The 27,247-nt window shown below is 45.4% G+C and overlaps 1 protein-coding gene across 2 annotated transcripts in view; it reads left to right on the top strand.

Annotated features, from left to right (window-relative positions):
* The first annotated feature begins 6,003 nt into the window (after positions 1 to 6,003).
* KMT5B (lysine methyltransferase 5B) overlaps positions 6,004 to 27,247 on the top strand; it is a 29,227-nt gene continuing 7,983 nt past the window's right edge. Inside the window, exons 1-9 of one of the 2 annotated variants that reach the window (XM_088468370.1) lie at positions 6,004 to 6,103; positions 6,474 to 6,540; positions 13,148 to 13,383; positions 13,620 to 13,773; positions 15,052 to 15,217; positions 16,502 to 16,611; positions 20,640 to 20,806; positions 21,387 to 21,406; positions 21,495 to 21,631. In XM_088468370.1, coding sequence (XP_088324496.1) covers positions 13,224 to 13,383; positions 13,620 to 13,773; positions 15,052 to 15,217; positions 16,502 to 16,611; positions 20,640 to 20,806; positions 21,387 to 21,406; positions 21,495 to 21,631 — 914 coding nt within the window. In that variant the 5' untranslated portion in view covers positions 6,004 to 6,103; positions 6,474 to 6,540; positions 13,148 to 13,223. Of the gene's footprint in view, positions 6,104 to 6,123; positions 6,227 to 6,473; positions 6,541 to 13,147; positions 13,384 to 13,619; positions 13,774 to 15,051; positions 15,218 to 16,501; positions 16,612 to 20,639; positions 20,807 to 21,386; positions 21,407 to 21,494; positions 21,632 to 27,247 lie in introns of those variants that run through there. The other variant, XM_088468371.1, reaches the window with a different exon arrangement.

The raw sequence follows: 27,247 nt of genomic DNA, 5'->3' as shown, positions 1-27,247 counted from the left end.
CCGGAGGGGGGAGTTAACGCTCCCCCTTTCCGGCCGATGAGATGTTTATACATCTCATCGGTAGTGCTTCCTGCTTTGCCTCGGTAAAGAGGCGAAGCGGTAAGCGTTATAGCGGCACGGTAAGTGCCTCTATAATACATCTACCCCATTAACTCATACATACCGACTTTCTGGCAGCCCCTTCTGCGAGGGGGCTGCAATTGGCGGTCGGACCAGCAGGGAGGGTGCGGGCGGCTGTAATGGGTGGAGCGGGGACGTGTCCGCGCGTTCGCGGCCCCGCCCCCACTTTATAATGCCGATATTACCAGCATTACAAAGCAGGGGGCGGGGTTACGATGACGCGATTCAGCGCGAATCGCGTCATCGTCACCCGAACCGCCCACTTTTACATGCGGTGTCGGGGGGGTCGCGAGGGGCGGCGGACGTTGCGGGACACTTGCCTCCTCTTACGGAGTGTCATGAGCGGCACACGATTTTCGGGAGGCTCCCGACAGTCCCGGGAGAGTAGGCAAGTATGCAATAACTCCCTACTAAACGTGATCAGATTATAATTCATTAACCTCTAAACAGATATAGGGGTGGCGAGCAGAAATAGGGAGGTGGCAACCAGAAATGTGTGATAAGCCCATGGTTTGGGCATGCTAACCAGGACTTTAGATTGGTTTAGCAATTTTACGCAGCTAAACCCGGTCTAATTGGGTGCAACATGAGTGATAAGGCATGGGCGCTCAAAAACAATTGAATATTGCACCCCGACCTCTCAACTCTTTAAGACGGGAGATCGGGCATTGAATTTCCTCCATTGAATACTACATAGTACACGTACTCGACATGGCCGGCGCGGCCATTTTTCCGACAGTTTACGCATGCACAGTGAGGAAATTGCCGGAAAAATGGTGGCCACGCGTGCACAGAGTCTCCTGATGCTGTGGTCAGTGGTCAGACGCATCAGTCTGCTGCCGGCCGCCGGGGAGAGAGGGGGCCAAGGATGGGGAATGCACATGGGCTCCCTCCTCTCTTAATACACCCCTGCCCTAAACCTAACCCTCCCTCTAGTGCCTAACCCTCCCCCAACCCCGTTACTTACCTTTGGCATCCGGGCGGTTGGGATGCCGGCGCCGGAGATCTGACGCCGGTAATGTAAGTGCCGGCATCCCGGCGTTCGGGATGCCGAACACATATCAGCTCATGATATATTATAGTGGAAGTTTATACAGACTTAATATGGGTACACACTATGCGACATATGGGACGATCAGTGACGGTTCTATAGGCGGGCTAACAGAGCCGTCGCCCGGAGCGCTGGCCCCTAGAGGGCGCCACTGAGTCGCAGAGGGAAAAAAAAACCCCAGAAAAAAAACAGCTCTGGCTCCCGCAGAGAGCACTATGGGAGGGACGTCATGACGTCTCTCTCATAGATCCGTGGAGCCGCGGTCGGACCGGATGGCAGCGGAAGCAGGAGCGGGGCTTAAGGTAAGTATTGTGTTTGCATTTTTTATTTTTTCAGAAGCACCAGCACTGGGGGCACGTCTATGGGTGGATTACTATAGGGGGCATTACTGAGGGAACGACTATAGAGGGCATTACTACTGGGGGGGCATGGCAATAGGAGGCATTTCTAACGGGGGCATTACTACTGGGGGGCATTACTACTTGGGGTACTACTAATAGGGCATTACTAATGTGGGTACTACTAATGGGAGCACTAGTAATGGGAGCATTACTATAGTGGGCATTACCACTGGGGACACTACAATTGGGGTTATTACCAATGGGGGCACTACTACTGGGGACATCACTACTATAGATGGCATTACTACTGGGAGGATTACTATAGGGCAGGGCTCGACAAATCCCAAAAGCCAGGTTGCCATGGCAACTAAGATTTTAGTCCTGGCGACCGGGATTTCCAAGCCCCCCCCACCGCCGCAGGGAAGCTCCTGGCGGGCGCCCGCTGAAATGTTACCCGCGGACGCTCGACTCCCCGCAACGGCAGCCGGAGCTCACTCCTGAGCTCCGACGTACAGCTCCCCCCAAGGGCATTATGGGAGAGACGTCCATGACGTCTCTCCCATAGTTCCGAAGAGCGGCAGACGGAAGCGGATGCAGGATCCTGGCCTAAGGTAAGTATTCTGGGTTTTTTTATTATTTTTGTGTGTGTGCGCGGCACACTTAGAGGGGGCTTACTACAGGGGGCACTAATACAGGGGGCTTACTACTGGGGGCACTAATACAGGGGGCTTACTACAGGGGGCACTATTTCAAGGGGCTTACTACTGGGGGCACTAACACAGGGGGCTTACTACAGGGGGCACTATTTCAAGGGGCTTGCTACTGGGGGCATTATTTCAAGGGGCTTACTACTAGGGGCACTATTTCAAGGGGCTTACTACTAGGGGCACTAATACAGGGGGCTTACTACTGGGGGATCTAATTCAAAGGCCTTACCACTGGGGGCACTATATCAAGGGGCTTACTACTGGGGGCACTATTGCAGGGGGCTTACTACTGGGGGCACTAATACAGGGGGCTTACTACTGGGGGCACTATTACAGGGGGCTTACTACTGGGGGCTCTATTTCAAGGGCTTTACTACTGGGGGTACTATATCAAGGGGCTTACTACTGGGGCACTATTACAGGGGGCTTACTACTGGGGGCACTATTTCAAGGGGCTTTCTACTGGGGGCACTTTTACAAGGGCCTTACTACTGGGGGCACTATTACAGGGGGCTTACTACTAGGTTGAGGGGCACTGAGGGGCATGTGTGGTGGTCTATACAAGCTTTCATATATTTTGGTAATGGACGATGGTCTGGCTCCTAAACTTTTAAGATGGCTCCTAGATTTTACAAAAATTTGTCGAGCCCTGCTATAGGGGGCATTACTACTGGGGATACTAATGGGGTTATTACCAATTGGGGCACTACTATTGGGGACATTACCAATGGGGGCATTACTACTGTGGGTACTATTATAGGGGACATTACCACTGGGGCATTACTACTGGGGGCATTATTACTGGGGGCACTACTATAGGGGGCATTACCACTGGGCACTGGAGACTACTATTGGGGGCACTACTACTAGGGGCATCACTATTATAGGGGGCATTATTACTGGGGGCACTACTATTGGGGTTATTACAAATGGGGGCATCACTACTATATATGGCATTACTACTGGGGGGATTACTATAGGGGGCATTACTACTGGGACACTAATGGGGTAATTACCAATTGGGGCACTACTATTGGGGGCATTACCAATGGGGGCATTACTACTGTGGGCATTACCACTGGGGGCACCACTACTGGGGCCATTGTGTAAGGGGCACTACTACTGTGGACATTGTATAAGGGGCACTACAACTGTGGGCATTGTATTAGGGGCACTACTACTGTGGGTTTTGTGTAGGGACACTAATTTGGGCATTGTGTAAAAGGGGCACCACTGTGTGTCATAGCATGAATAAGGGACTACTGTGTGGTGTAATTTGAATTGGGGATAATGTATTATAAAGGTAATTACTGTGTGTGGCACAATGTATTATACAGGGCTTTACTGCATGTGGCATAATGTTTTATACAGGTTATTACTGCGTATAGCATAATGGGGGAGATGTACGAATCCCAGAAGCGGTAACAGCGCACGTTATGTGAGCTGATACCGCTTCTCCCCGAGGTATGATCGGGGGTCTGCGCGGTAAATGACAGGGGCGCTATGAACCCCTGTCATTATCGGCGCTGCTATCTACAAGATAGCAGCGCCGAGCGGCAGGGCCATGTACGAACGGTCATACCGCTTGACCGTTCGGCCAGCTGTAGCCTATCCCCACAGCAGGGACAGCACTGTCCCAGCTGCCAGCTCCAGGGCCGCACGCGGGGATCTTACGATACTTGCGAGATCCCGCGCATGCTCAGTGGAGCCGGCCGGGACAGAGACACAGCGCATCAGCACTAGGCTGATGCGCTGCTGTCACTAGCGGGTAGCGCCGGAGGGGGGGAGTTATCGCTCCCGCTCTCCGGCCGATGAGGTGTTCTTACATCTCATCGGTAGTGCTTCCTGCTGCGCCTCGGTAAAGAGGCGAAGCAGGAAGTGGTATAGAGACACGGTAAGTGCCGGTATCATACATCTACCCCCATCATACTTGCCGACTATCTGGCTGCCCCTTCCGGGAAGGAGCAGCCAGATCGGCATTACTGGGGGCGGGGCCAGCAAACGGGGGCGGGGCCGGCCAGATGACAAGTTTTTGCGGGCGGGACCGATATTACAGGCAGTGTGAAGCAGGGGGCGGTGCCAAAATGACGCGGATCGCGTCACTGCCCCCCTTGACTGCCGGGGTTTTACAAGTAATTGCGGTGGGACAGGAGGGGGTCGGCGGCAGCCGGGAGACTTGCCTGCCTTCCCGGGAGGTCGGGAGCGGCAACCGATTTTCGGGAGGCTCCCGACCAAATCGGGAGGGTAGGCAACTATAACCCCCATGTGTTATACAGGTCATTACTGCCTGTGGCATAATGTATTATAAAGGCCATTACTGCGTGTGGCATAATGTGTTATAAAGGGCATTACTGTGTGCCCATAATGTGTTATAAAGGGCATTACTGCGTGTGGCATAATGTGTTATAAAGGCCATTATTGTGTGTCGCATAATGTGTTATAAAGGGCATTACTGCGTGTGGCATAATGTGTTATAAAGGATATTACTGTGCAAGACATACTGTGTAAGGTGCTTTACTGCGCATGGAAATTATTCACCATGAGGGGAGAGCTTGGGGGAAGCCCAGCACCTCCGTAAGTGCTCACGCCCCACAGTGTGATGAATTGGGGGTGTTCTGCAAGGACACGCTCCCTTTCCGGAATGGAGCGCAGAGGAACGCCATCTAAAACAAAAAAATATATTTTTTTTTGGGGGGGGGATTTTGGGCGCAACTGGGAACTTTCGCCCTGAGCTCCACAATGTCTGGAACCGGCCCTGGGGACTATATATTGTTCCAACGTGGATTGGAATGATATATATCGGCCACACTGCACAGAGTGTACGCACTATCGTGTGTTTACTTGCATCGTTAGTCTCATCTCCTGATGTGCTGTGCATGCACAGTAGATCAGAAGATCCAGTGGGCGACACCATACCTCTAGATGCTGCTTGGGAACAATATCTCAGGCTAGGGGCATTTCTAGAGAGGAGGGGGCCGTGTGCAGTCTCCGACATGGGCCCCCTCCTCTCTGTCCAGCAGCGCACTGAGCTGTGTGCGTCCAGCGCCGGAGTTACAGACTCTGGGCACTAGTGTGCGCCCAGTCTATAGAGTATGCGCAGGTCACCTGGAAAATGGCTGCAGCTGCCATGTTCCAGTCTTTTTTACAGTGCCGGACCCCGCGCCATAGTGGGACTCCAGAGAGGTAATACTATGGGTGCAGGGTGTGCAGTGCACCCATTATAGATACGCCCCTGTATCAGGCGGTCATACACCAGATCGTGCAGTATGACCGCCAATATATATATATATATATTGTGACATCGCTGTATACACACATCGTCTAGTATGTACCCAGCATTAGATGTATCAAACGCTCTAAAGAGGACAGATTGAGAAGTTGCCCCTAGCAACCAGTCAGCGTCTATCACTTTATAGCATGTACTTGATAAATTATAGCTTGTTCTCTGAAGGTTAGTACTTCTCTCCAGGGCCTTCCCAGCATGACATGGCACAATCAAAACAAAGCCATATAGCATTTGAAATACTACTATGTCAGTTCTCAACCTGGGATAGAAGAGGACTGTGTACAGGATATACGTGTTGACGCTTTAAAAGAACTGAGACAGTCAATGCTGAGTGTCACTGCGGTCCTATGTAATAACAGGCTGTGCACAATTGTAGTACATATACTGTATAGTAGTTGTATGTATTGTGTAATGTTGAGTTGTCTATCACTGTGGGTGGGAGCCTTTCGTTCTATCACGGCCGGTACTACATGACATATCCATCCGCCCTCTCCGCCTCAGACACGGCGAACCCTCTGCACTCCTAACTAGGCGGAAGTAACCAACGCCGGGCATTGGAGAAGCGTAACGGACCCGTACGGACTCAGCAGGACTGAAGGTAATCCCCACGAAATACCTCGTCCCTGCACTCTTTTGACGATCCGATCCCAACCTTTCTACGTTTGGCACGTTAGTGCATCAACGGCGGAAGGACACCGAGTGCGAAGGACTACTTCTTATGGTAACAGTGCTGCGGCCTCGGCCCCGCCGCCATCTTGAATGTTAATGTTTCCTTACGAGAAAAAAAAAAAATTATATATATAAATATCCACACTCCCGGTGCTTCACTTGTGACATTAACCCTTTCCGCCTCACACGCCTTGTGCCCTCTCATCTGCAATAACGGGACACCCCCTCTCACACATGTTCTTATGTCGACAACAAAACAGCACTATTTGTAATAAAAATCCGTTTTTCTGTCATTTTAGGGCGTCCTAACGCTTGCTGGACCGATCTGAAGGGAGGAGGTGGCTCATCCTATAGCCTCGAGCACAGGTACAATTTTCCTTTTCTATTTTTCCCGTTTTGTGGAAGATCTGTGTTTCTTTGTTTAAAGTTTTTTTTTTTTACAGAAAAACAAGGAATGTAGAGGCGTGGTGCTGGGTGATTGTCTCAGGATGATCACAATCTATGTCCTATCAGTATTGTTTGTTTCTTTTTTTTCCACCTTAATTGTATCTGATCAATACAAAGGCCCCTTATTATCTGTTTATCCTGCTCCATCAAGAGAGCAGGGAGGCCCGATCCTCTATCATATGTGGCTAATGGTGATCTGTATGGGTGACATGGCAGCCAAGGTTTAAATGTCCCTTCCTTACATACATGGTGTAAATCCCATAACCCACCTATGTTGCTGTTTGTGATTTAAATGTCCCATTTGCAATAGATGTTCTTTGCAATACCAGCTTTAAGGAACACAAGTGTCCAATGTATATTACAGTGGGCTGGCTTACCGTCAAACATCTACTGTTCATGTAGTGAAATGAATTCCCTTCTCACATTGCCATGAAACACAGCTTGGGCTGAGACTGATTTTACACACTCTATAGTGTATATATGCATTTTAAGCTGCTTGGGTCATTTCAAATCACATCTAGCTTTTTTTAATTTATTTATAGAGTTTGTCATTACTTTACCCAAGTCTTTTTTTTTTTTTATCTAAAATATCCCAAGCCTTTATACTGTACCTTTCCTATGTTTAGTGTGCCAGAGTGTTTGTTTCTGCATAGATCAGTGAGCAAATTGCATACAACAATGTCTGCACTATTTAGTGCATTTACATTAGACATCTAGAATAGTCTTTAGATGTACCATAAATACAGTCATTTTAGTACCCCCTGCTTAGTTTAAAGTATTTTCAATTTGCGTCAAATGACGACAGCCTGTTTAAGGTCTAATGTGTGTTTATGTACATCACATTTTGCCTTGTGTGATTCCTATACACAGGGGGTTAATTTTCTTTTTCTCTAATTGACTTGTTTACAAATGACATTTATATCTCTCAAGAATTGTTTGGGAAATACCTAGTTAGTACACAGAACTGTGTTATTGGAATACTAACATGCAGCAGTTAAAATATATTATATATTTGTTGTAGCCTAACGTTGTTATTTACTATGTGCTTCAGAATTTCTATCTATGCTAACGTCATCATTCATAAAACATCACATTTAAAATTTTATATTCAAGCTAGTATTCATGCATCACCACTATTATCTATTACTCCTTATATAAACTGGTTTAACTGGGGCTTAGGAGGAGTTTTCATCTCCTCATTGCTTCCGTCACTTTGATGTCACTGATCACAAAGCATTATCTCGTCTTAACTTGAAACATAGCTGGCATTGGATGACAGTAAATGGTTAATCACCCCCTCCCTCCCCTCCTATTCTCCATCCATATCCTGCTTCTCTATGTAACAAAATGTTTAACTTTGCAAAAACAATGGTGAGATACATTAAAACCTGTGAGCATCCAGCATTGTGACTGAAACATTCCTGAATGAAGGAGGCCTGAAAATCTGGGTGTGTGGTTGCAGGACATTTAAATTAACTACTGTAATGTTGTATTTCATTGGCTGCTGAATCGTGAGGTGGATTTTTTTTTTTTTCACGTTTGTTTCTTGCATACATCACATTCCGGATATGATGTGTAGTAAGCTTCCTAGTGGAAGAGGTTGAGAGAGCTTTAAATATGATCATAGAATTTTTTAGTCTGTATATTGCATGACTGTTTTAATAACAATCACATAAATCTGCATTTACTAATGGGCTAACAAAATATAATGATAGTAAGGGGATAACAATGCAGTGTTATTTGTCTTTTTGGATATATTCACAAGTTGCAGTTTATATTTATTTATATTGGTGTTAGTAAGCAGTTAGTGTATATTGTTAGTGATATTCGTGATGTTCCCAGGAAGCCACAAGATGGCAGTAGTAACAGGCTATTCACAGTATTTCTTTTAAGTGGTTACAATTAATGGTAGAGGTAAAAAAAAAACATTGAAGCTGCATTAAAATAAACAAATAAAATGGTTACATTTTAATTCTAAGCTTTCACCAGAAATGGTATGACATTTGAGGATACAAAATAATACTACATTGTTTAGATCACGGGTAACCAACCCTTGTACTCGAGAGCTACCAACAGTGCATGTTTTCCATGTGTCCTCACAGAATCACAAGTGAAATAATTAGCTCCACCTGTTGATTTTTTTCAAATGTGTTAGTGAGTAATGTATACACCTGTGCACCAGCTAGGTGGTCTGGAAAACGTGAACTTGTTAGTAGGTCTCGAGGACCGAGGTTGGTTACCCCTGGCTTAGATTATATGGGGCTTGATTCAATTCAGCACAATGCTGAATAGTCTTGGGAGGGAGCTCCCGGAGCTATTCAGTTCACCCCGCTGTTTGGTCTGACAGTTGCCAGTTAAGTGCTGGATTCAATTAGCGACGATAATATCGGACGATTTTTGCAGATTTTTTTGCCAATATTATCGTACCCGCAATAATAGGATAGACTGAAACAAGCGAAAAGTTTTTCTTCATCTCAGACCAGGAGAAAAAAAATGCAAAATCCCTATTTTTACCTAAAAATGTGGGGATTTCATTCAGAGCCCTTTGGGCACCCCCCTAATGATAAAATACCCCCATTTTTTTTTCATATGTTGCGTACTTTAACGAAAATGACCACGCAAATTTTGGGTGAAGAATAGAAAAAAAATTGTTGAAAATGATAGTAAGCTATTTTTTTTCCAGGAAATTACTGTTCCATGTAAATGGGGGTACATTCACATGGCTGCAAGTATATTTTCGTGTCGTAAAAATGCAATTTTAAAAAACGCCTGCTGCGACCATGTGCGATGTTTAAAACTCTTGATGCATCCATAGCGCCCCCGAAAAATCTGACCCAATATGTTAAAACCATTTTCAACTTTTTTCTTTTTTCACTCAAAATTTACGCAGTAAATTTTTTGGGGGGTTATTTATCATTAGGGGGGCTGTCCAAAGGGTTCTGAAAGAAATCTCCACATTTTTAGGCAAAAGTAGGGATTTGGCATTTTTTTCTCCTAGTCTGAGATGGAGAAGACTTTTTTGCGGTTTTCTTTTTTTTTGGCGAAAATCGTCCATTTTTCACGCGAATTGACTACGGCCCGGAGAATGTTGGTTCTCGCGACTTAACATGGGTGTTTTAGTTGTGAGCACCAGCATTCTCCGACTAAAGTGCCGGCTGTGAGGCTGTTAACACTGCGCTGAGAAGGAAAATAGTCATGCGGCCGGCACTTTTGTCGGATTTCTCCCCGCACCCTCTGGGCTGCACAAAGAAATCCTTCAGTCAGATCAAACAGCTCGGTGATTTGAATAGCTTTGAGAGCTCTCACACGGGGCTATTCAGCATCCCGCTGATTTCAATCAAGCCTATATAGGACCGTATTCAATTAGCCGTGATAAGCTGTTTTCGCCGGTGACGTCATTTCGCCAGGCGAGAACTTATCCCCGTATTCAATTCCAAAGACTATTCGCCGGTGCAAAAAGTCTGTGCCTTGTAACCAGCGGCAAAAGATTTTCCTCTGAATGCAGGCGAAAAAAAGTGCAGAATTGGGGGTTTGGGGTGCAAAGTTGCGGAAACACCCCTGCAGCCTTGGAACATTCCCCCAAAGGCAAACTGCATTAAAAAAAGTTAAAAATACTTTAGATTACCCCAAAAAAGTACTTTCGTTTTGGGGGCGAAAAAAACAAAGTTGGGGGCCAAACTTAAAAACTAGCGAAATAGACTCCAGGGGGTCCCTCAAGTATGCCAAGCTGTTTTTTTGATTGCAGGTGCCTGCTGAAGGTGCGTTTTTTAAAACCTTACTTTAGCGACTTTTAACCATGCTTGCACCCATTTTCATGGTCCCCAAATTTGCTGGCCCTACTTATTTTTGCAAAAAAACCCTGCTAAATGCTATTCTTCACCACTTGTGCAAAGATGCTAAATGGCAGCTATTGAGAGCATTTCAGCTCCCCAAATACCTTCAGCAGGGCTATTCGGGGGTATACATAGTGATCCCCCATGTCAGTGCATCTTTTGGGGGGTGTCGGGCTGATTTCCCCAAATCTAACAGCACTTTTTGCCTGTTGGAGTTTTGCCGGGACGCGTTTTCTCGTCCTTTGGAATTGAACAGGGCAAAAACATGCGATCTAAGCGGAAAGTCTGGCAGGCGAAAAGGGCTGGACTTTTCGCTGCTAATTGAATACTGCCCATAGTTTTTGTTTTTCTTATTTTGTTAGCATGGATTTGTATTTTGAGATCCCCATCTCCATGCTTTAATGAGACCTTTTCCTTTTAGCAGGGGCAAACTGTGCATCTAGCTAATTTTCACCACCAATTATAAGGCAAACAACTGTCAGTTTGTTAAAATTCAATGTTTCCCAAACTGGGTGCCGCGGGACACTTGCAGGGGTTCCACAGGTTTAGAACCAGGACCAAATGAAATATTTTATTGTCCATGTGATAGGCAAAAGCTGGGGGCTGCCAATCATAAAATATGTAGACAGACAGAAGTACAACCCTGTCTACCACATAACTAACCTAAGGATGACATATTAGTACAATTTATGTAATTTAATAATGATTGCAGAATTTCTCAATAAGACATTTTTGGCCTAGGGGTGCAGTGAAATCAATGCTGATATTCTAGGGTACCGTGATTCAAGAAGGCTTAGGAACCACTGCTATAATTTATTATAAAGGAATACCCTGATTGCAAATGGATTCTGAATATTTATAGTCTCCTCCTACTAAACTATTTGTTTATAAGGTTGTATTGATTGGGCTGCTGTCTAGTTCTCTTTTCTGTGTTCATCACCACTTACATTTTTAGTAGCTGTCCCCCTAATCTGAAGTAGGACAGTTTCTTAGTGTAATCCACATGCAACCTTAAGTAAGAGTCGTACAATATACTGTATGTAGTGTTTACATACTTTTCACAAATCACAACAGTCATAAAATGCCCATTTGCCCAATACTCAAAGATTTTTGGTGCTTCAGACACACCAATAAAACAAGACGTTTGGCTCTAAATGCTACTTTTTCCAAATCCCCATTTTCTTTTAAAGAATCATTTGTTGAGTGTCCCATTTGTGAAACCACCACCATTTGTTTTTTGTACTTACCTGGGTCCGTGTACTTGCATATAGCCGGGACTTCTGCCAATCACTTTCTAGTGCTTCTATAAGCAAGAGACATTTTAAAGCAGCTGTAAATGGAAGCTGGATGCTGATTGGAGGAAATCATCAGTCTCGCTTGCAACCATCCCCATCTTTATTTATATTAATTTTTAGTCTCCACTTCCCTGTAAGCCCCTTAGACACTAGAACACATCATTTTTATTTTTTTTTTACATATTTTGCTATACAAACCCCTAATTAATACTTTGCTAGGACTGTTTTTTTTTATAAACTGATGGGGATATTATGCATTTTTTTAGAAATCAGCGTATATATTACAAAATCGTGTTGACATACTGCCCCCTTTGTTATAAGCATGTCCCCAAATATGCTTTTCTGTATACCTGACTGGCTCCCATCTTGCTGCATTTGTGCTTTAAGTAGAACTTCAGAGTTCAGTGAAACCTGCTCGGCTGTTTTAGTCCATTGAGACTAAAACAGTCTCCGCTTAGCCAATGATGGCACTGGTTTAAGAAACAAAAAAAATAAAATAAAGATCTATATAAGATTCTGAGCCTGTTGGATTTATGGAGGTTACCAGTGTACACCTTTTGAGTATTGGAATGTTAAGTCCTAGAAATGGAGCCTGTCATAGAAATCTGTATTTGCATGAACTCAATCCTGCCAACATGAACTGCTTTGATGCTAATCTTAATTCTCACAGGATTTATGCATTTTATTAAAGCAACAGCATCTAGGACTAACATTTTGCATTATCTGCTGTTGGTACAATGAAATCGGGAAAGAAATTGAGCCTTAGTCTATTACCAAATGACCCTATACAGAAGTGTCATTATGCACCTAGTCTCAATACACCATGTAATGTATAGATGCCTGGCGCAAGTGAGCTGCGCCGAGTCGTGTATCATCTTTTTCTCGTCTTTCACTCGAATGCTCTTTGTAGTCGCAACAAGATGCGACACAATCACCTCACGAGACTGCTCTGATTAGTTTGATATGCGACGCTTGTATATCTGTGTGCAACTGAGTCGGAACGGAACTTGGCGTGAAAAATAGCCATGGCACTTCGTATAGAGATTCACACTCCGTCGCACACAGATATACAAGTGTTGCATATCAGATTAATCAGTGCAGTCTCGAGAAGTGGTTTTGTTGCACCACATTGCGACTAAGAAGCCCATACGAGTAAAAAAGACGATCGGCACAAGCCGAGTCACATTGTACCTGGCGTGCCGAAAAGGGCTGTTTGGCCAGTAGTGTATTGAGGACACATCTGTACCTTTATTATTTCAGGGTAAGTCCAAATTGGCTTCCGTAGACATCTGTATGACTCCCACTGTTAAACGTTCAGAATTTTTGACTGTATCATTTGTACAATCTGCATGTATGTATTTCTTACGTCTGCTTCTAACAATGTTTTATTGTTTACAGGCACACCCATTTGTCCTATTTGTCAGGGCCTATTCAGAGAGTGACTAAATGCAACTAGGCCAGGCTGAATGTTGGCATGAAGTGGTTGGGCGAATCCAAGAACATGGTAGTGAATGGCAGGAGACATGGCAGCAGGCTGTCCAGTGAACACTATCTGAATCAGAGTAAGCCGCAGAGTTCGGGAAGAGAAAACTTGAGAGCCAGCAAAAATGTTTCCGATCAAAGATCAAGCAGGTGTAAGTACTTCACTGTATTTATCTGTCATTATGCCGTACAAGACAAAAGTAAGGAGGTGGTGTTGAGATCTTTGTAGGATCGAGAAATGTCCATGAATATGATGCAGAAACCATTGGTCCCAAAGGAGGGTATTCTATGGAAGATCCATTAATTGTTTTGCGGAGACAGTCTTTTAGTAAGCCAATACAATCATATTGTTTCTTTACGTAATAGAAGTTTCTCATTATAATTATAGGTAGCAGTGGCTCTACGCATGCCTTTGAATCTCAGAGTCGCTACGTACCTTCATCTGGAATGTCCGCAAAAGAGCTATGCGAAAATGATGATCTCGCAACAAGTCTAGTGTTGGATCCCTATTTGGGGTTTCAGACACACAAAATGAATACCAGGTACCAAAAAACTTTTAACATCTTTGCTACCCTATAACTAGTATGTTTCTTTATGATCTTGACAAGTTACATTTTTATAATAATATATGCAAAGCGCACGATGCCGATCTTGGACATAAATATATGCAGTGAGTTAAGGACATAAATATATGCAGTGAGTTATTTCACCCCATTTTTGTTGTTAGATCCATCCACAATATGGTTGTTGCCACATTGTGCCGGCATTTACTTGCCTTAAAAACTTGCAGCCGAGCATTTAATTGACAAACTTCTATGACATGTCACCAACATCTACCATGGGGTGCAGCAATCACCAACTAGATATTATCTTGTGTTGACAAACAGCACTTAGGCTGCACTGAATGCCTGTAAATTCCTTTTGCCAGAAGAATCCTCTAAATGGTTCTTATTCGGTTTTCCTTCCCTACCACACTGGGTGATTCCCATCGTCTGTGCAGGAGATATGCCTCCATATTATTTGGTTCGGATCCCATTGTACTGTCTTTTCTAGAGACAAACTGAACATGGCATCTCTACTTTAGGAAAGTAAACCTCACTGTCTGAATTCCTTTATAGGTGTTAAGAAAGGAATTTATTAATAAGTTTAAGTAGGAAAACCAATATATAACTTTGGGCCTGATTCAGACCCACTCGCGAGCGGCTGTCCGCTCGCAAGTGGGTCGATGTTATGGACTGAGCATGCGCACGACGGAGGGAGCTCCGTCGTGCGCATGCGCCAGATGTTGATTGACAGCACGCCTCCTTTGGTAGGCATGCCGGGGGCGTGCCTCCCTGACGGGGGCATTCCCACGGGAACGCCTCCCGTCAGAAGCCGGCCCACTGACATCACTAGTGATGTCAGTGGGAGTGATTTTGGCTCTGATAGAGCCAAAATCACTTCGGAGCTTGCGGTTGAAAACCTCAACCGCAGGCTCCGGCTCGCAATTTCGATGGTCGCGATGGTCAAGACCATCGCGGCCATCAAAATGCACGCTCGTATAGCCTGTGGGTGGTGACCCACAGCTATACGAGCGTCCAGAAGGACGCTCCATTTTCATGGAGGCCGGCCCTCATTCAGAGCGTGCGCTCTGCTCAGAGCGTACGGCTCTGAATGAGGGCCTTTGTTTTCTCATCTATTACATTTATACTGTTAGTGGGATGTAAGCAATCTACATACAGATTGATTCTATCTTCGACTTACTACTCTTTTGATAAAACAGTTATCCAACATTTATTTTGTATTTCCTGTAAGAATAACATGTTAACTCCCTTCGTCAGGTTTCGCCCAATTAAAGGGAGGCAGGAGGAGCTGAAAGAAGTGATTGAGCATTTCAAGAAAACTGAACACCTGGAGAAAACCTTCAAAAGTCTGACATCCGGCGACTGGGCACGACATTATTTTCTTAACAAGAATAAAATGCAAGAGAAACTTTTCAAGGAACATGTAGGTCCCCTTTGTGTCACTATGAGAAAATGGCATCCTTACCTGTGACTTTGTAATGTTAGACTTATTACTATATTTAACTGATGTCAATGAGTTTACTGCATTAACAGCCATTTCTATTTTCTGAGAGACCAAGTAAGGCTTATTTTGACTATAAGTGTATATATAAAATATAAAAGTTTGTTTATTACTGAGTAGGATATGTGAAATAAGTGGATTATTCTTGCTTAACTTCATATATCCATCGGGGGCCGTCTTTCACTTCACTGTGGCCAGTTGCTGTATTTGAAAGGGTTGGGTACAGGATCCCGGCGGTCAGAATCCCGATGCTGGGATCCCTACAGGGTTAGGATATCGACACCTGTCGATAGGTATCCTACCCCTAACCCTCCCTCACCGCTGCCTAAACCTAACCCTCATCCCCCGCAGCCAATAGCATTTCAGCTAGGCTGTTTTGGCGGGGTGCCGCGCCCTGCCCAATTTCAAAAGGGCAGAATATGCACACTGCCCCTTATGACTGCTAAAACAGCTTGCGTGTGCCGTCCCCACCTGCGGGTCGCAGTGTTCCGCGGGTGGGGAAAACTGCAGTGTACCGATCACCGCCGGTGAATAGATGCCGGGCACATGCACCCGGCATCTTTTCTCGGAGAAGGGAGAGCTGGGCACGCCCCCAAGAAACGCGCGCCGGAGTGCCCTTTCTTTCTCTAGGACCAAGAGTGAACACTAAGACTAAACCTAACTTTCCCCCCCTTCCTCTTTCCCAGTGCTTAATCTGATGCCGGGATTCTGTTTGGTTGGTACTTAAACACTCTCCACTTTTATCACTTTTCAAGGCTTCGTAACTGTCCTTAAGAAGTGTAAAAAACTTCATCTAAAATGCTGGGGACAGCCTCAGTATTAGATGTAATCAGGCTATGGCGTCCCTCATCACTCTGAACAGAGCCCCAGTAGCATCACAGCACATGCGCTCTGTGGTTCTGGCGCAGTAAACAAAACATTGATCAGTGGCGACCGAATCTCCACTTGCGTCGGGGTCTGAATCAGGCCCAATGTATTTAACCTTCATTGTTCATATTTGGATTTAGCTGTCCTTTTCAAGAGCCTTCATATGTGTATTTTACCTATTCTTCTGTGTAACCAAGTAAGGAGACCCTAAAAACTTTCTGATTTATTACTTGTGTTCAAAAGCAAAGTGTATGATAACAAATCAGTTGTTAAATTTACAAAAATTGAAAAATGTCTGTAGGTAAAATTATTTCCTGTCATGTTGTCTTTTTCCCATAGGTCTTCATTTACTTGAGAATGTTTGCAACTAGCAGCGGGTTTGAAATATTGCCTTGCTGTCGATATTCCTCGGAACAAAATGGCGCCAAAATAGTCGCAACTAAAGAATGGTATATAGATATATATATATATATATATATATATATTTTTTTTTTTTTACAAATTTTATCATTCGCATATAGTCATTGTGATCTAAATATGGTTTGTCCATCAGCTAGTAGAGGGCTCTGAGAAACAATAACTTCTCCTGTTCCCCTATATAACACCCCCTCCCTCCTGTTCTCTTGTACTTGCGTTCTTACCCTTTACTTCTTATTTTACTTTTTTGTTTTCTATTCTTTTTGTTACACTTTTAAGAGAGGCCCTCAGTTGTACCCTGGAAAGTATCACTATAAATTGTACAGCATTGCCGCTCTTTGTTATAAATACCTGGGCTGAGTTTCGCCGGCAGTCGAAAGACGAAGTCTTTGGCTAAGTTAGCAGGTGACAAGTGAGGCTCTTACTTGCTTTAGATAGCTGTAGGGAAGTTTTTAGACCTGTCATATTCCAAGGAACTCATATTTGATAAAATAGGCCCCAAGTACACTTCCATCTAACTGCAGTTTCCGGCAACACCCACAAGTTGAAGTGCCTGAGCCAGTGAGGATACGGTCTCTAGCATAGTCTTTGGAATGTATATCCCACCTATCCTGGTGATGACGTACCTAAGAATCCATTATAGATCTTTATATAAGACTCTGGGGGGTTTATTCACCAAGCATCGGGTTCTAAAACCCAGCACTTCCAATTGTGTTTATGTCCGAAATTTAAAAGAACAATGAATTTAACTGCCGCGTTTTGCTAGTCAAACCATTGCCATTTTACATTTCGGTTATAAATGCGATCGGAAGCACCTGGTTTAGAATCCAGCTCTTCGTAAATAAACCCCTTGAAGGATGTTTTTAAAAAAAATAAATAATGAAGAGTCCATTCAGCGATTTGCTGAGACCTTAAATGCGACCAATTGTGCCAGAAATCCTTAGGGTTGTGCTTTCAGCCCAGAACATTCATGACTCACAAAACAAAGTTAACCATTGTGTCCCATCCTTTTCAGCTGTGTACTCTAGTTCAAATGTCTTTTAGCGAACAAATCTTCCAAAAGGCACCTGTATTGGCAGCCTTGAGAAGGCTTTCTTTTTTTTCTCTCCTTCAAATTCTGTAAGAATTCCAGAGCACAGATTAATTTGATTGTTCAAGGGCTGCTGCATTCTGTTGTTTTCTACCCTATTTTGGCTTAGTAGAGGATCCCTGGCTTTTACTCCACTCCAGATTTGTATTGCATCTGAAGCCCCTCAATAGATGTTGTTTGTTTTATTTTTTTTGTGGGTTCTGTTCATTATGGAGTCACTTCAGATGGTGATTTGGGCCAAGAGGGATCTGGGTTTCTGGTCTTCCTTAGACATCAAAAATGCCTACCATTCTATGGGCCTGATTCAGAGTTGTACTCTAATGCCACAGATGTGTCTGTGTACACATTTGCTGTGCGAAAATATGCAAATGTCGCAGCCGCTGGGATCTCTTTTGAGGCGCTCACCTGTGGCTTTGCAAATCCAAATTTCTACATAGAAAGACTCAGCATCACTCACAGGGCCTGATTCAGCAAGGATCGCACAATGATTGACAGGAAGTGCTGTTTGTGGGTGGTGACGGGGAGGTTGTCGGGCGAATTCAGGCGTGTCAGTGCATTGGGACGGAGTTGCAAGGGCATGCATAAATTATCCACTGCAATACCATACGCAGCCTGGGGCCTCATAGCGTGACCTGAAATTAGCAATTCCTGAGTGAGGTCTGACCTGCCTTAACTGTGCGTATTTTACCGTTTATTACGCTATGTTGCCCAAGTATACGGATGTGTGTAAGGGGACGTGGGCGTCCTTTTGGTAAGATGTGATCGCAATGCAATTGCAAACATTTGCATTTAACCGCTAATATTAGCAACTGCGGTGCATGCATTCTAGCAAAATAGCAATCCTTGCTAAATCAGGCGCACAGATCATTCGATTATCGCAGTTCTGAGTAATTATGTGGCTACTCAGAATGGCCGCGGGAGCTGAGCAGCTGGAGCCATTTTCACTGCGTACCAGATCGCAGACGCACGCTGTGACACAACTCAAAAACTATTGCAACATGCCTCTCCCCGTTACCTCCCACAAACGCTCCCTGACTGTCAATCACACTGCGAGTACAATGTCTCTGTGGGCGCCTACAGTAATGTACTTTGATGCATGTGTGGTGCCACTTATCGCTGCAACTGCACGCGCACGTCTCTGTATCAGACCCTATATCTGTATATTTGAGAATCACCAATGCTTCCTCTGCTTTGCTTATCAGGGACAGGGCTGGATTAAGGCTTTTGGGGGGGCCCAGGGCAACTAAATTGTGGGGGCCCCCTTCAAGCCACACGGAGCACCCCCTAAGCCTACGGCCCTCCTACCCCCAAAGCCTATTGCTCCGCCGCTGACTTACCTGAGTGACTGCGTGCAGGCGTGATCTCCCAGGAGAGTTGCTCCCTGGTCCTCACATCGGCGTCGCGGACGTCACATGGTGCTGGCGAGAGGACTCGGGAGCCGCTCTGCGCTGTATGCCGCTGCATAGAGTAACAGTGGATTGCGGCAGTGAGCCTCAATCCGGGAACAGGTGCCACTGGACACCTGTTCTCGGCAAGTCGGCAGGGTCACACTGACCCTGTGTGGGGGCCCAGGGACGACCGCCCCCTGCGCTCCCCCCCTTAATCCGCCCCTGATCAGGGAGCACTCTTTTAGGCTAGATCGTGGTCTTTATTGTTCTGTATCTGGACAATATCCTAATGATTACCCGGTTTAGAAACTCAGTATGCAGCTCCTGGCTCCCCACCACCTTTATGATGTTTCTGGGACTCTGGTTTGACTTTGTCCTTGAGAGATTTCAGGACAAAATATATTTCACTGAAACAAATATCCACTCTTCCTTCATCTTTTTTTCTGATCAACCCATACACTAACTTTCATACTGGTTCCTGGTGGGCACCATTATCTTGACCTTGGAAGCAGTGACTTATGTGCAGATCTGTAAGTGCTGCATTCATAGTTCTCTTCTCTGTTCATGGAATAGATATTTTTCTCTTTGCGGCAGGTAGTCACGACTGATTCCAGTCTCTGGGACAGGGAATGGTTTTTCGTTTGTTAATGCCCTTTAGGTATGTGGTTTCCTCATAAGTCTATCTTGCCTGTCTCAAGGATCGAACAGTCATGGACCAGACATACTACAGTTTTGATGTATTAAAAAAAAAATTAGGGGGAACTTGCAGCCCCCCAGTTAATCATATCTCTTATTTTGGGGAATTACTTTCCCTGCATCTCAGAGTTTTCAGGATATTGTGCAGTTATTTAAGGGTCTTTAAAGGTCTTTGAAAATAGAAAAACTGCAATGGCTGATTTAATCATGGCACTAATTGTCAGTTCTTCCGCAACTGCTGATTGCTTTATCCTATTGAAAGTCAAACAAGAACTGTTGTGGGCATTGCTGATCACCCCAAGGAGATCATGGTACACTGACCTGGCTGTCTGTCCCTTCCTTTGTAATTCTTTATTGTAAGCCGTTGCTAACCCTGTTATTGAGACCAAGCTGCAGGTACAGAAGCTTTTTTTTTTTTCCATACCTGTGATGAAGTTTGAAAAATCTACTTTTTATTCCCGTCTCATAGTGGTTCATCACTGCATACCTTTTCCAGATTTGACAAAGTAGACATTGCCGTCTTAGGTGGCTGTTTATTCCTATCTATCCATTCCCTGCTGTTGAAAATGGCTTTTGGGACATAGGGTTTTTTTTTTGTTTATTTTCTCTAACACTTTAGGGGTGCACAAACTACTCCAGTCATAATTCACTATCTTAGGGAGAAGCAAGGTAACAGTAGAGTCAGAGTTTTTGTTTTCCAGTCCTGTACCTCTTATGGGAAGACATAACCCACCCTCTGTGTCCTATAGTTTCCGAGAAGAGGAGTTTTTAACAGTAAATACAAATGTCTCTTGATTTTTAAGTTGAAAGCCCTTATTTTTGAGTTGAAAGCATGCTGTATAATTGTCATTACTTATTTGTATATGTTTTTGTATGTCTTCGACAGGAAGCGTAATGACAAGATAGAGCTTCTTGTGGGTTGCATTGCTGAACTGTCTGAGGCGGAAGAGAACATGCTTTTGCATCACGGACAAAATGACTTTAGTGTCATGTACTCCACAAGAAAAAACTGTGCTCAGCTATGGCTTGGGCCAGCTGCCTTCATCAACCATGGTACGTTTAGACCTACTGTACGAGTGACAGCTGGAATATTATCCACTGTAAACAATTTTTGTTAAAGTAATGCTGGGCATAGACTGGAAGTTAAAATGCCTGTCAGACCGACAGACATTTTATCTGACAGACAGAAACCCCGCAGATATCACAGGCATAGGCATACACTATGAGATGTCTCAGTGTATTGGCCCCGATGTCTGCTCTCCTCCACTGGGGAGGAGACATTTTCCCGTTCCTTCCCTGTAAATAAAAAGAGGAAATGTCTGTCCGTGGCAGTACATACACTGGCCGATGCGATCGACTTTTAACTTGCAAAATATCGGATTATTAGATATGGAAAGCTGTCTATTTGGACCGGTTTTGAGGATAGCTGCTACGGCAGCTTAAATAATGCTGGCGACATGGGATCTGTAACAGTGCTGGTCCATGGAGTTCAGTGAATTCTCTGACCAGAGAGTGTGTCTTGTACAAAGAGAGTCCTTGTCTAGGGCTTAGTTGTGTGCTATAAATATGCAAAAAAATTAAACAGTTAAGATATTGACTTTTTTATTCCCTTCTTTCTTCCCGTGTCTTCTAGATTGCAGACCTAATTGTAAGGTAAGGAATATATGTTAATGTATATGTTTTGATTGAATTTGTGTTACAGGCTAATAAATCTAACCAAATCGTGATTCTACTGTTGCAGTTTGTATCAACTGGCCGTGATACTGCATGCGTTAAAGCTCTGCGAGATATTGAGCCTGGGGAAGAGATTTCTTGTTATTATGGTGATGGCTTTTTTGGAGAAAACAACGAGTTCTGCGAATGTTACACTTGTGAAAGGTACATTTGTCATTTATTTAGGCAGTGTGCAAATTACTAGTGTGTGGTTTTTATGTTTCTTATAGGGTTATAAGGCTTTGTGCCAAATGATTAAGAAAAATCTTGCACGTGATGAGGAATTTTTATACTTGAGCTAAATCCTTTTCTCCGAGTTCTTTGGGGAAAACGAGACGTTTGAGTATAGAGTGGATCTAGGAGAATGGGCGCTTTTTATTAATTTATTTAACGTGTGTAACTTTACACTGGAGCCTCCATTTTATTTAACCAAGCCCCCACAAGACAGGATAGAGAGTAGCAAACAAAAAAAAGAACAGCCTCCTACAAGAACACGTACAGGAGAGCGAAGGGTAAATTTACTGAAGTGAGTTTTAAAAGTGATGTTGCCAATAGCAACCAATCATATTCTAGATATTATCCTCTAGAAGGTGCTAATTAAATGTTTAGAATCTGGTTGCTATGGGCAACATCACTTTTAAAACTCACTTCTAAAAGCTCTCACTTTAGTAAATTTACTACCTAGAGTGTAAGGTTGAGTGCCCAGTGCTCCACAATGTAAAATTATTTAAAATAAATATAATCCTTATTTCTCAGTCTTGAGGGACTAGGGACACCAAAGAAGTAGGGTACATGCCACAGCTGCCTCTATAGGTAGATCTGCTTAACTTAAGTGTAATGAAGTACCTTTCTTCCAAAACTGTTATCCCTGAGTTTAAACACAAGAAATCTGTAGACTTTAGTGTAGGGGTGGGACATAAGAAGCCTTCCAGCTGCTGTTGAACTACACATCCCAGCATGCCTTGCAACAGTTTTAGCATGATCAAAAAGCAAAACTGTGGCATGGCATGCTGGGATGTGTAGTTCTACATTAGCTGGGGGGCGCTTATTGCCCACACCTACTCTAGTGACTGTATGAACAGACTAGGTGGTGGCCTACACAACTGTTTAGTTGAGTCCCGGTCCTGTGGTTTTAGAACAGGAATCCTCTAAAGCCCCGACCACCTACTTGGCTGACATCATCTGCATATCCAAAAGCTCATGAATTATGAACCCAACACATTCCCTGGATATTTCCAGTATCTCAGCTATTGTTTTATCTGAGGTTCGCTGATCTATCAAAATCAAGTCATGAACACAATAAAGAATTTCGGGTGTGGTCACTGTTGAAGGTCTCCCAGTTCTTGCTGCATCTTCAGTCTTGAAATCTCCAAGCTGGAAGTTGGCACACCATTACTTCACGGTGGAACAAGAAGGGCACTTGTCACTTAATGTTTTGCATTATACACTTATAGATTCCTTTGCAGTTTTCTTCTGCTGGAACAGAAATTACATGACAGTCTGGAGTTCCACACTTTGCATTGACATGGTTCAGTTTAGGATGTCATATCATGTGGTGCTAAAGGAAGGAAACCTGGGATCTCTAGACCTAAGAGCATAAACAGGCAAGAAGGAACTCTTTCCACACCACCAGAAAAAAAAAAGTGACTCCAGAGTCATCTCAGACTTCATATCTGCCTCTCAGGATTTAAGCCAAACAGTACATTGTGGCGAGACTGTTGAAGCTGAAATTCTTACCCCTGTTAGAAGGCATTAAATGCTATCACCCAGGTGCACTTACAGCATTCCATGAATTTTTCACCAAAGTAAGTCTGCTACCATTCTCTTGTACTGTAATCCCTTAGTCACCCACGTAGGGACCATAATAGGCTTAAGCGAGGTGACAGCCATGACCGAAATTAACTTAATGTAATCAAGATCTGGAAGAGAAGGTAAAGAAACCATACACCTTTCCTTATGCTTAAACCTAGTAGTATTGGAAACCAACATTATCTCAGTTTCTGTGATGTCAAGTGCTTGACAGTCCGCACTCAAACATCCATGAAAAGTAGACTTGCAAGGAATCCTCAAGTCAAAATCAGGCCACTACGCCCTCCTCATGAAGTAACTCATTCCAAGCCTGGAGCACCATTGGCCACTTACTTTTTCACAATGTAGCTGGGGCTTTAAACGAGTTTTGCATGGTGGAGTAGACTTTAATCAGCTTCTGCAGTGATAAATCCCAACCACTGAGTGATAAATCCCAACCACTGAGTTGTAGAACCTGAACACCAACAAAGCTCAGGGTGCTAGCTACCAGCTGAGCAATGGAGTTAGCTATGGACCAAACCTAGGCTGTTTCTGCTACCTCAGATACAGTACCCTAAGGCATTTTTGACACTTGATCCCCAGGATTGGAGGCTGCTCAACAGGCAGCAGCACCTGCTTGTCCCACCAGCAGTTTAGAATTGTATTTGTGCAGGTAGCTCCCTTGATAGGGAACCAATTCAAGCCTGCCAACTTTGTATCTCTGTTTGACATGATGGACCAAAAAGTAGCAAACAGTAGAGAAAACCCAAAAAAGAAAGTGAACCTGCAAGATAGGTCGCAATGCCCAGTAAATCTGAGGGAACTAAACACATTGAGAAACCACACCCAAACCAGGTACATTACTGTAGATACCGTACAGTAGGGGAGTGCTGGATCACTAAATTGTAAATTGACTACTGCTTCTGGCATGCTTCTGAGAAGGATAAGGTGTATGAGAAGGGTGATAACACCTTCCCTAGGGTCCTTTTCTATAATGGCAGCTTCGATGCATGTGACTACAAACTACTTAAGGTTCAGTTACTTGTCACCAAAGTTACCTTATTTGTCTTTGCTGGGATTTTAATTTTGCCATGAGAAATTCTGAATATTTGTAATGCAAGTTGTATGACTTTTGGGTAGACAAGGTGAATGCACATGTAAAATATACTTTACTACCTAATTGCTTTTTTTGTGAATATATGAAAAGTTGTTTATTATATTTTTAACTTTCATTTTTGTGTTTTTGGTAAGTGGAGGGACTCTTCTATACATATAGTCATGGTTTTAGTTTATATTCTGTTGCTAATGATTTTGTTATATGGGTCCTTTCTACTTCAGGGTCCATAGGGTTGACCTTGGGGTATAGCTGGATCTGGATCCACGGGCACCACGCAGTTAAAGCTTTGCTGCTCCCAGGATGCACTTGGGTCCGTCCTCCTCTATACCCCGCCCCCGAGCCACAGGCACCTCAGTTTTAGTTGGTGCCCGGCCAGAGTCGGGTCACCCTGGCGCAGTGGGGCTGCATAAGCAACCCCTAAGCTTTATTTTTAAAAAAAGAAGATAGAAGATTTTATTATTTTACTTTTTACTCTTCAGAGCGGCAGCATCAGACTGTCCATCTGGACGTCCACGCTGCCGCTCCAACAGCCCCGCTGGCGCTGCAACGCCGGTACTGATCCGGGGATCGCAGCGGGACCCCGGAGTCAGTGCTAGCGTGGCTCCGGGACCTCCCACAGACTGCTGCCGGACACAAGGGGCCAGGTAAGCCGCGTGCAGCGCTTCGCGCTGCGCACAGGGGGAAGTAATGCAGTCTTCATGCCGCCGGTCTCTGGGGACAGACCGGCGGCGCTAGTAGTGGCGGCGGGCTTCCCCCTCTGTGGAATTCCCCGCGTGTCCGCTGGACCACCAGGGTGTAAGGCCGGCAGGGGTTCCTGGGGTTCCATTACTAGCAGGGGAGGCAGACTTCCCTGCTTGAGCGGCTCCTCCCCTCAGCCCAGCGCGCCTTCTCTCAAGCGTGCTGGCGTCGCTGGGCTGTGCTGTCTCGGCCACTCCTCAGAGCTCTCCGGCGGCCATCTTCCCAGGCAGCAACGCAGAGCTCCCAGGCAGGCTTCCAGTGGACCGGTCCCCCTGCGTACCTCTCCCCTGATCAGGACAGTGTTCGCAGCGCTATAGCCCTCCCAGACACTGAATCTGGGAGGTTGATTGTAGCTGAAGGTGCAGTGAGTATACTTCTCTGCATGGTATGTGACTATTGCTAGTGCTGCTGTCTGTGCTTTTTTCTACTTACTGTCAGCTTTTTACCTATCCCTTTCCTTCTCCTACTGCCGCAGGTGCGTGGGGGAGGGGTGTTCTTTCTGTGTACCTCACTTATATAGATCAACGTATTTGTGAGGTCCGTCACATACTACGGTGTGCTACTCAGTACCAGATTGTGGGCTGTTTGTGTTGCATACTTGGGAGTGCGTGGGTGTTATACGCCTTACCTCGTTTTGGTGATACACGTTTATTGCAAAAAGTTTGTGTCATGTCTGATGAGGAGAATGAGCGCTTCGAGGCTCCTGTGTTGTTTTCCTGCCGTCGCTGTTCGGCAGGGGTTGACGGGGCGGATTTGTCTCAGGACGGTCTGTGCGGGCGGTGCCAGCTGGTGCCTGGTCCCTCTAAACCCCCGGTGGCGCAGGATCCTCCGTGGGCGATGTTTACGTAACTGCTGGCGTCGATCGCGGACCGGCTTGCGGTCCCGACTGCGGCCCCTTCTAGGGCGTTGCCCCAGCCTACCATCCCCCATTCCCCAGGTGTGGCGCGTCTGGTGCAGTCTCCTCCCGGGTCTCAGACTGTGGGTCCTTATGCGGGTTTGCCTGTATTTGTGCAATCTCCCACGGTGCCGCAGCAGTCGATGGTGCCGTTTCAGGGGTATCCTCAAACGGTACCCCCTCCCGGGATGGATGTCCTCTCCAGCTCTGTTCAGAGCCTGGCGGCTTCATCATCGGCCTTTCAATCTCTGTTGCACAGTGATTTGCCCCCACGGGCGTCCTAGTGACCCGTTCCGGCTTCACTGGCGGCTCAGTTCACGGACACAGACGTGTATTCGGATGACGGGGAGATCCATGAAGACTCTGTCTCGGATGCCGGGGCCCAGGAGGTGGAGGTGAAGTCCTCCATTAATGTGCCGGCATTGGTTAGGGCGGTGCGGGCCATCCTTCATATTGAGGAGGATGTGCCGGCTCCCAGGTCAAAGTACCCTAACTTTAAAAAGGCCAAGGTAACTTCGACGGTTTTTCCCGTCTGACCAGTTAACGGATCATATGGCAGGGGCCTGGCAGTTGCCCAGCAAGAGATTCCAACCGCAGAAACGGTTGGCTTCAAACTACCCGTTTCCTGAGGCTCATTGCAGGAAGTGGGAAACTCCGCCTGCGGTGGATTCCCACGTTACCCGCTTAATTAAAAGCGCTACGCTGCCTTTGCCGTCTATCTCCTCCCTGAAAGATCCCACGGACAGGAAAGTGGAGACTTGTTTAAAGTCTATCTACTCTCTCTCGGGGGCGGTGGCCCGTCCGTCCATGGCCATCTCTTGGGTGGCTAAGGCCATCGAGAGCTGGGCCAACGCTTTGGAGGATACCTTTCCGGAAGATGCTCCGGAGATCCAGAGAGCGTTGATAGGACAAATGAGGGATGCGGCTTCCTACATTGGGGAAGCTTCGTTAGATGCGAGCCTGCTGACCTCTCGGGTGTCGGCTGCAGCTGTGTCGGCGCGTCGGTCCTTGTGGCTGAGGTCTTGGAGAGCTGACGCGGACTCCAAAAAGGGCCTGGAGGCCTTACCTTTTAATGGGGAGTTGCTTTTTGGTCCAGACTTGGACAAAATTGTGGATACTCTGGCTAAGTCTAAGTTAGCCTTCCTCCCTTCGGCTTCTGCACCTACCAAGGTACGGAGCTCTGCCTTTCGGGTTCAGGGCAAGGCAAAAGGTCAGTCCTTCCTGAGGCAGTCGGCGACCAAGG

Source organism: Taudactylus pleione, unplaced genomic scaffold (assembly GCF_031769625.1).
Source record: "Taudactylus pleione unplaced genomic scaffold, aTauple2 ptg000085l, whole genome shotgun sequence".
In the NCBI taxonomy this organism is placed as follows: Eukaryota; Metazoa; Chordata; class Amphibia; order Anura; family Myobatrachidae; genus Taudactylus; species Taudactylus pleione.
The sequence above is the reverse complement of the archived record's forward strand: the minus strand, read 5'-3'. Positions and strand labels throughout refer to the sequence as shown.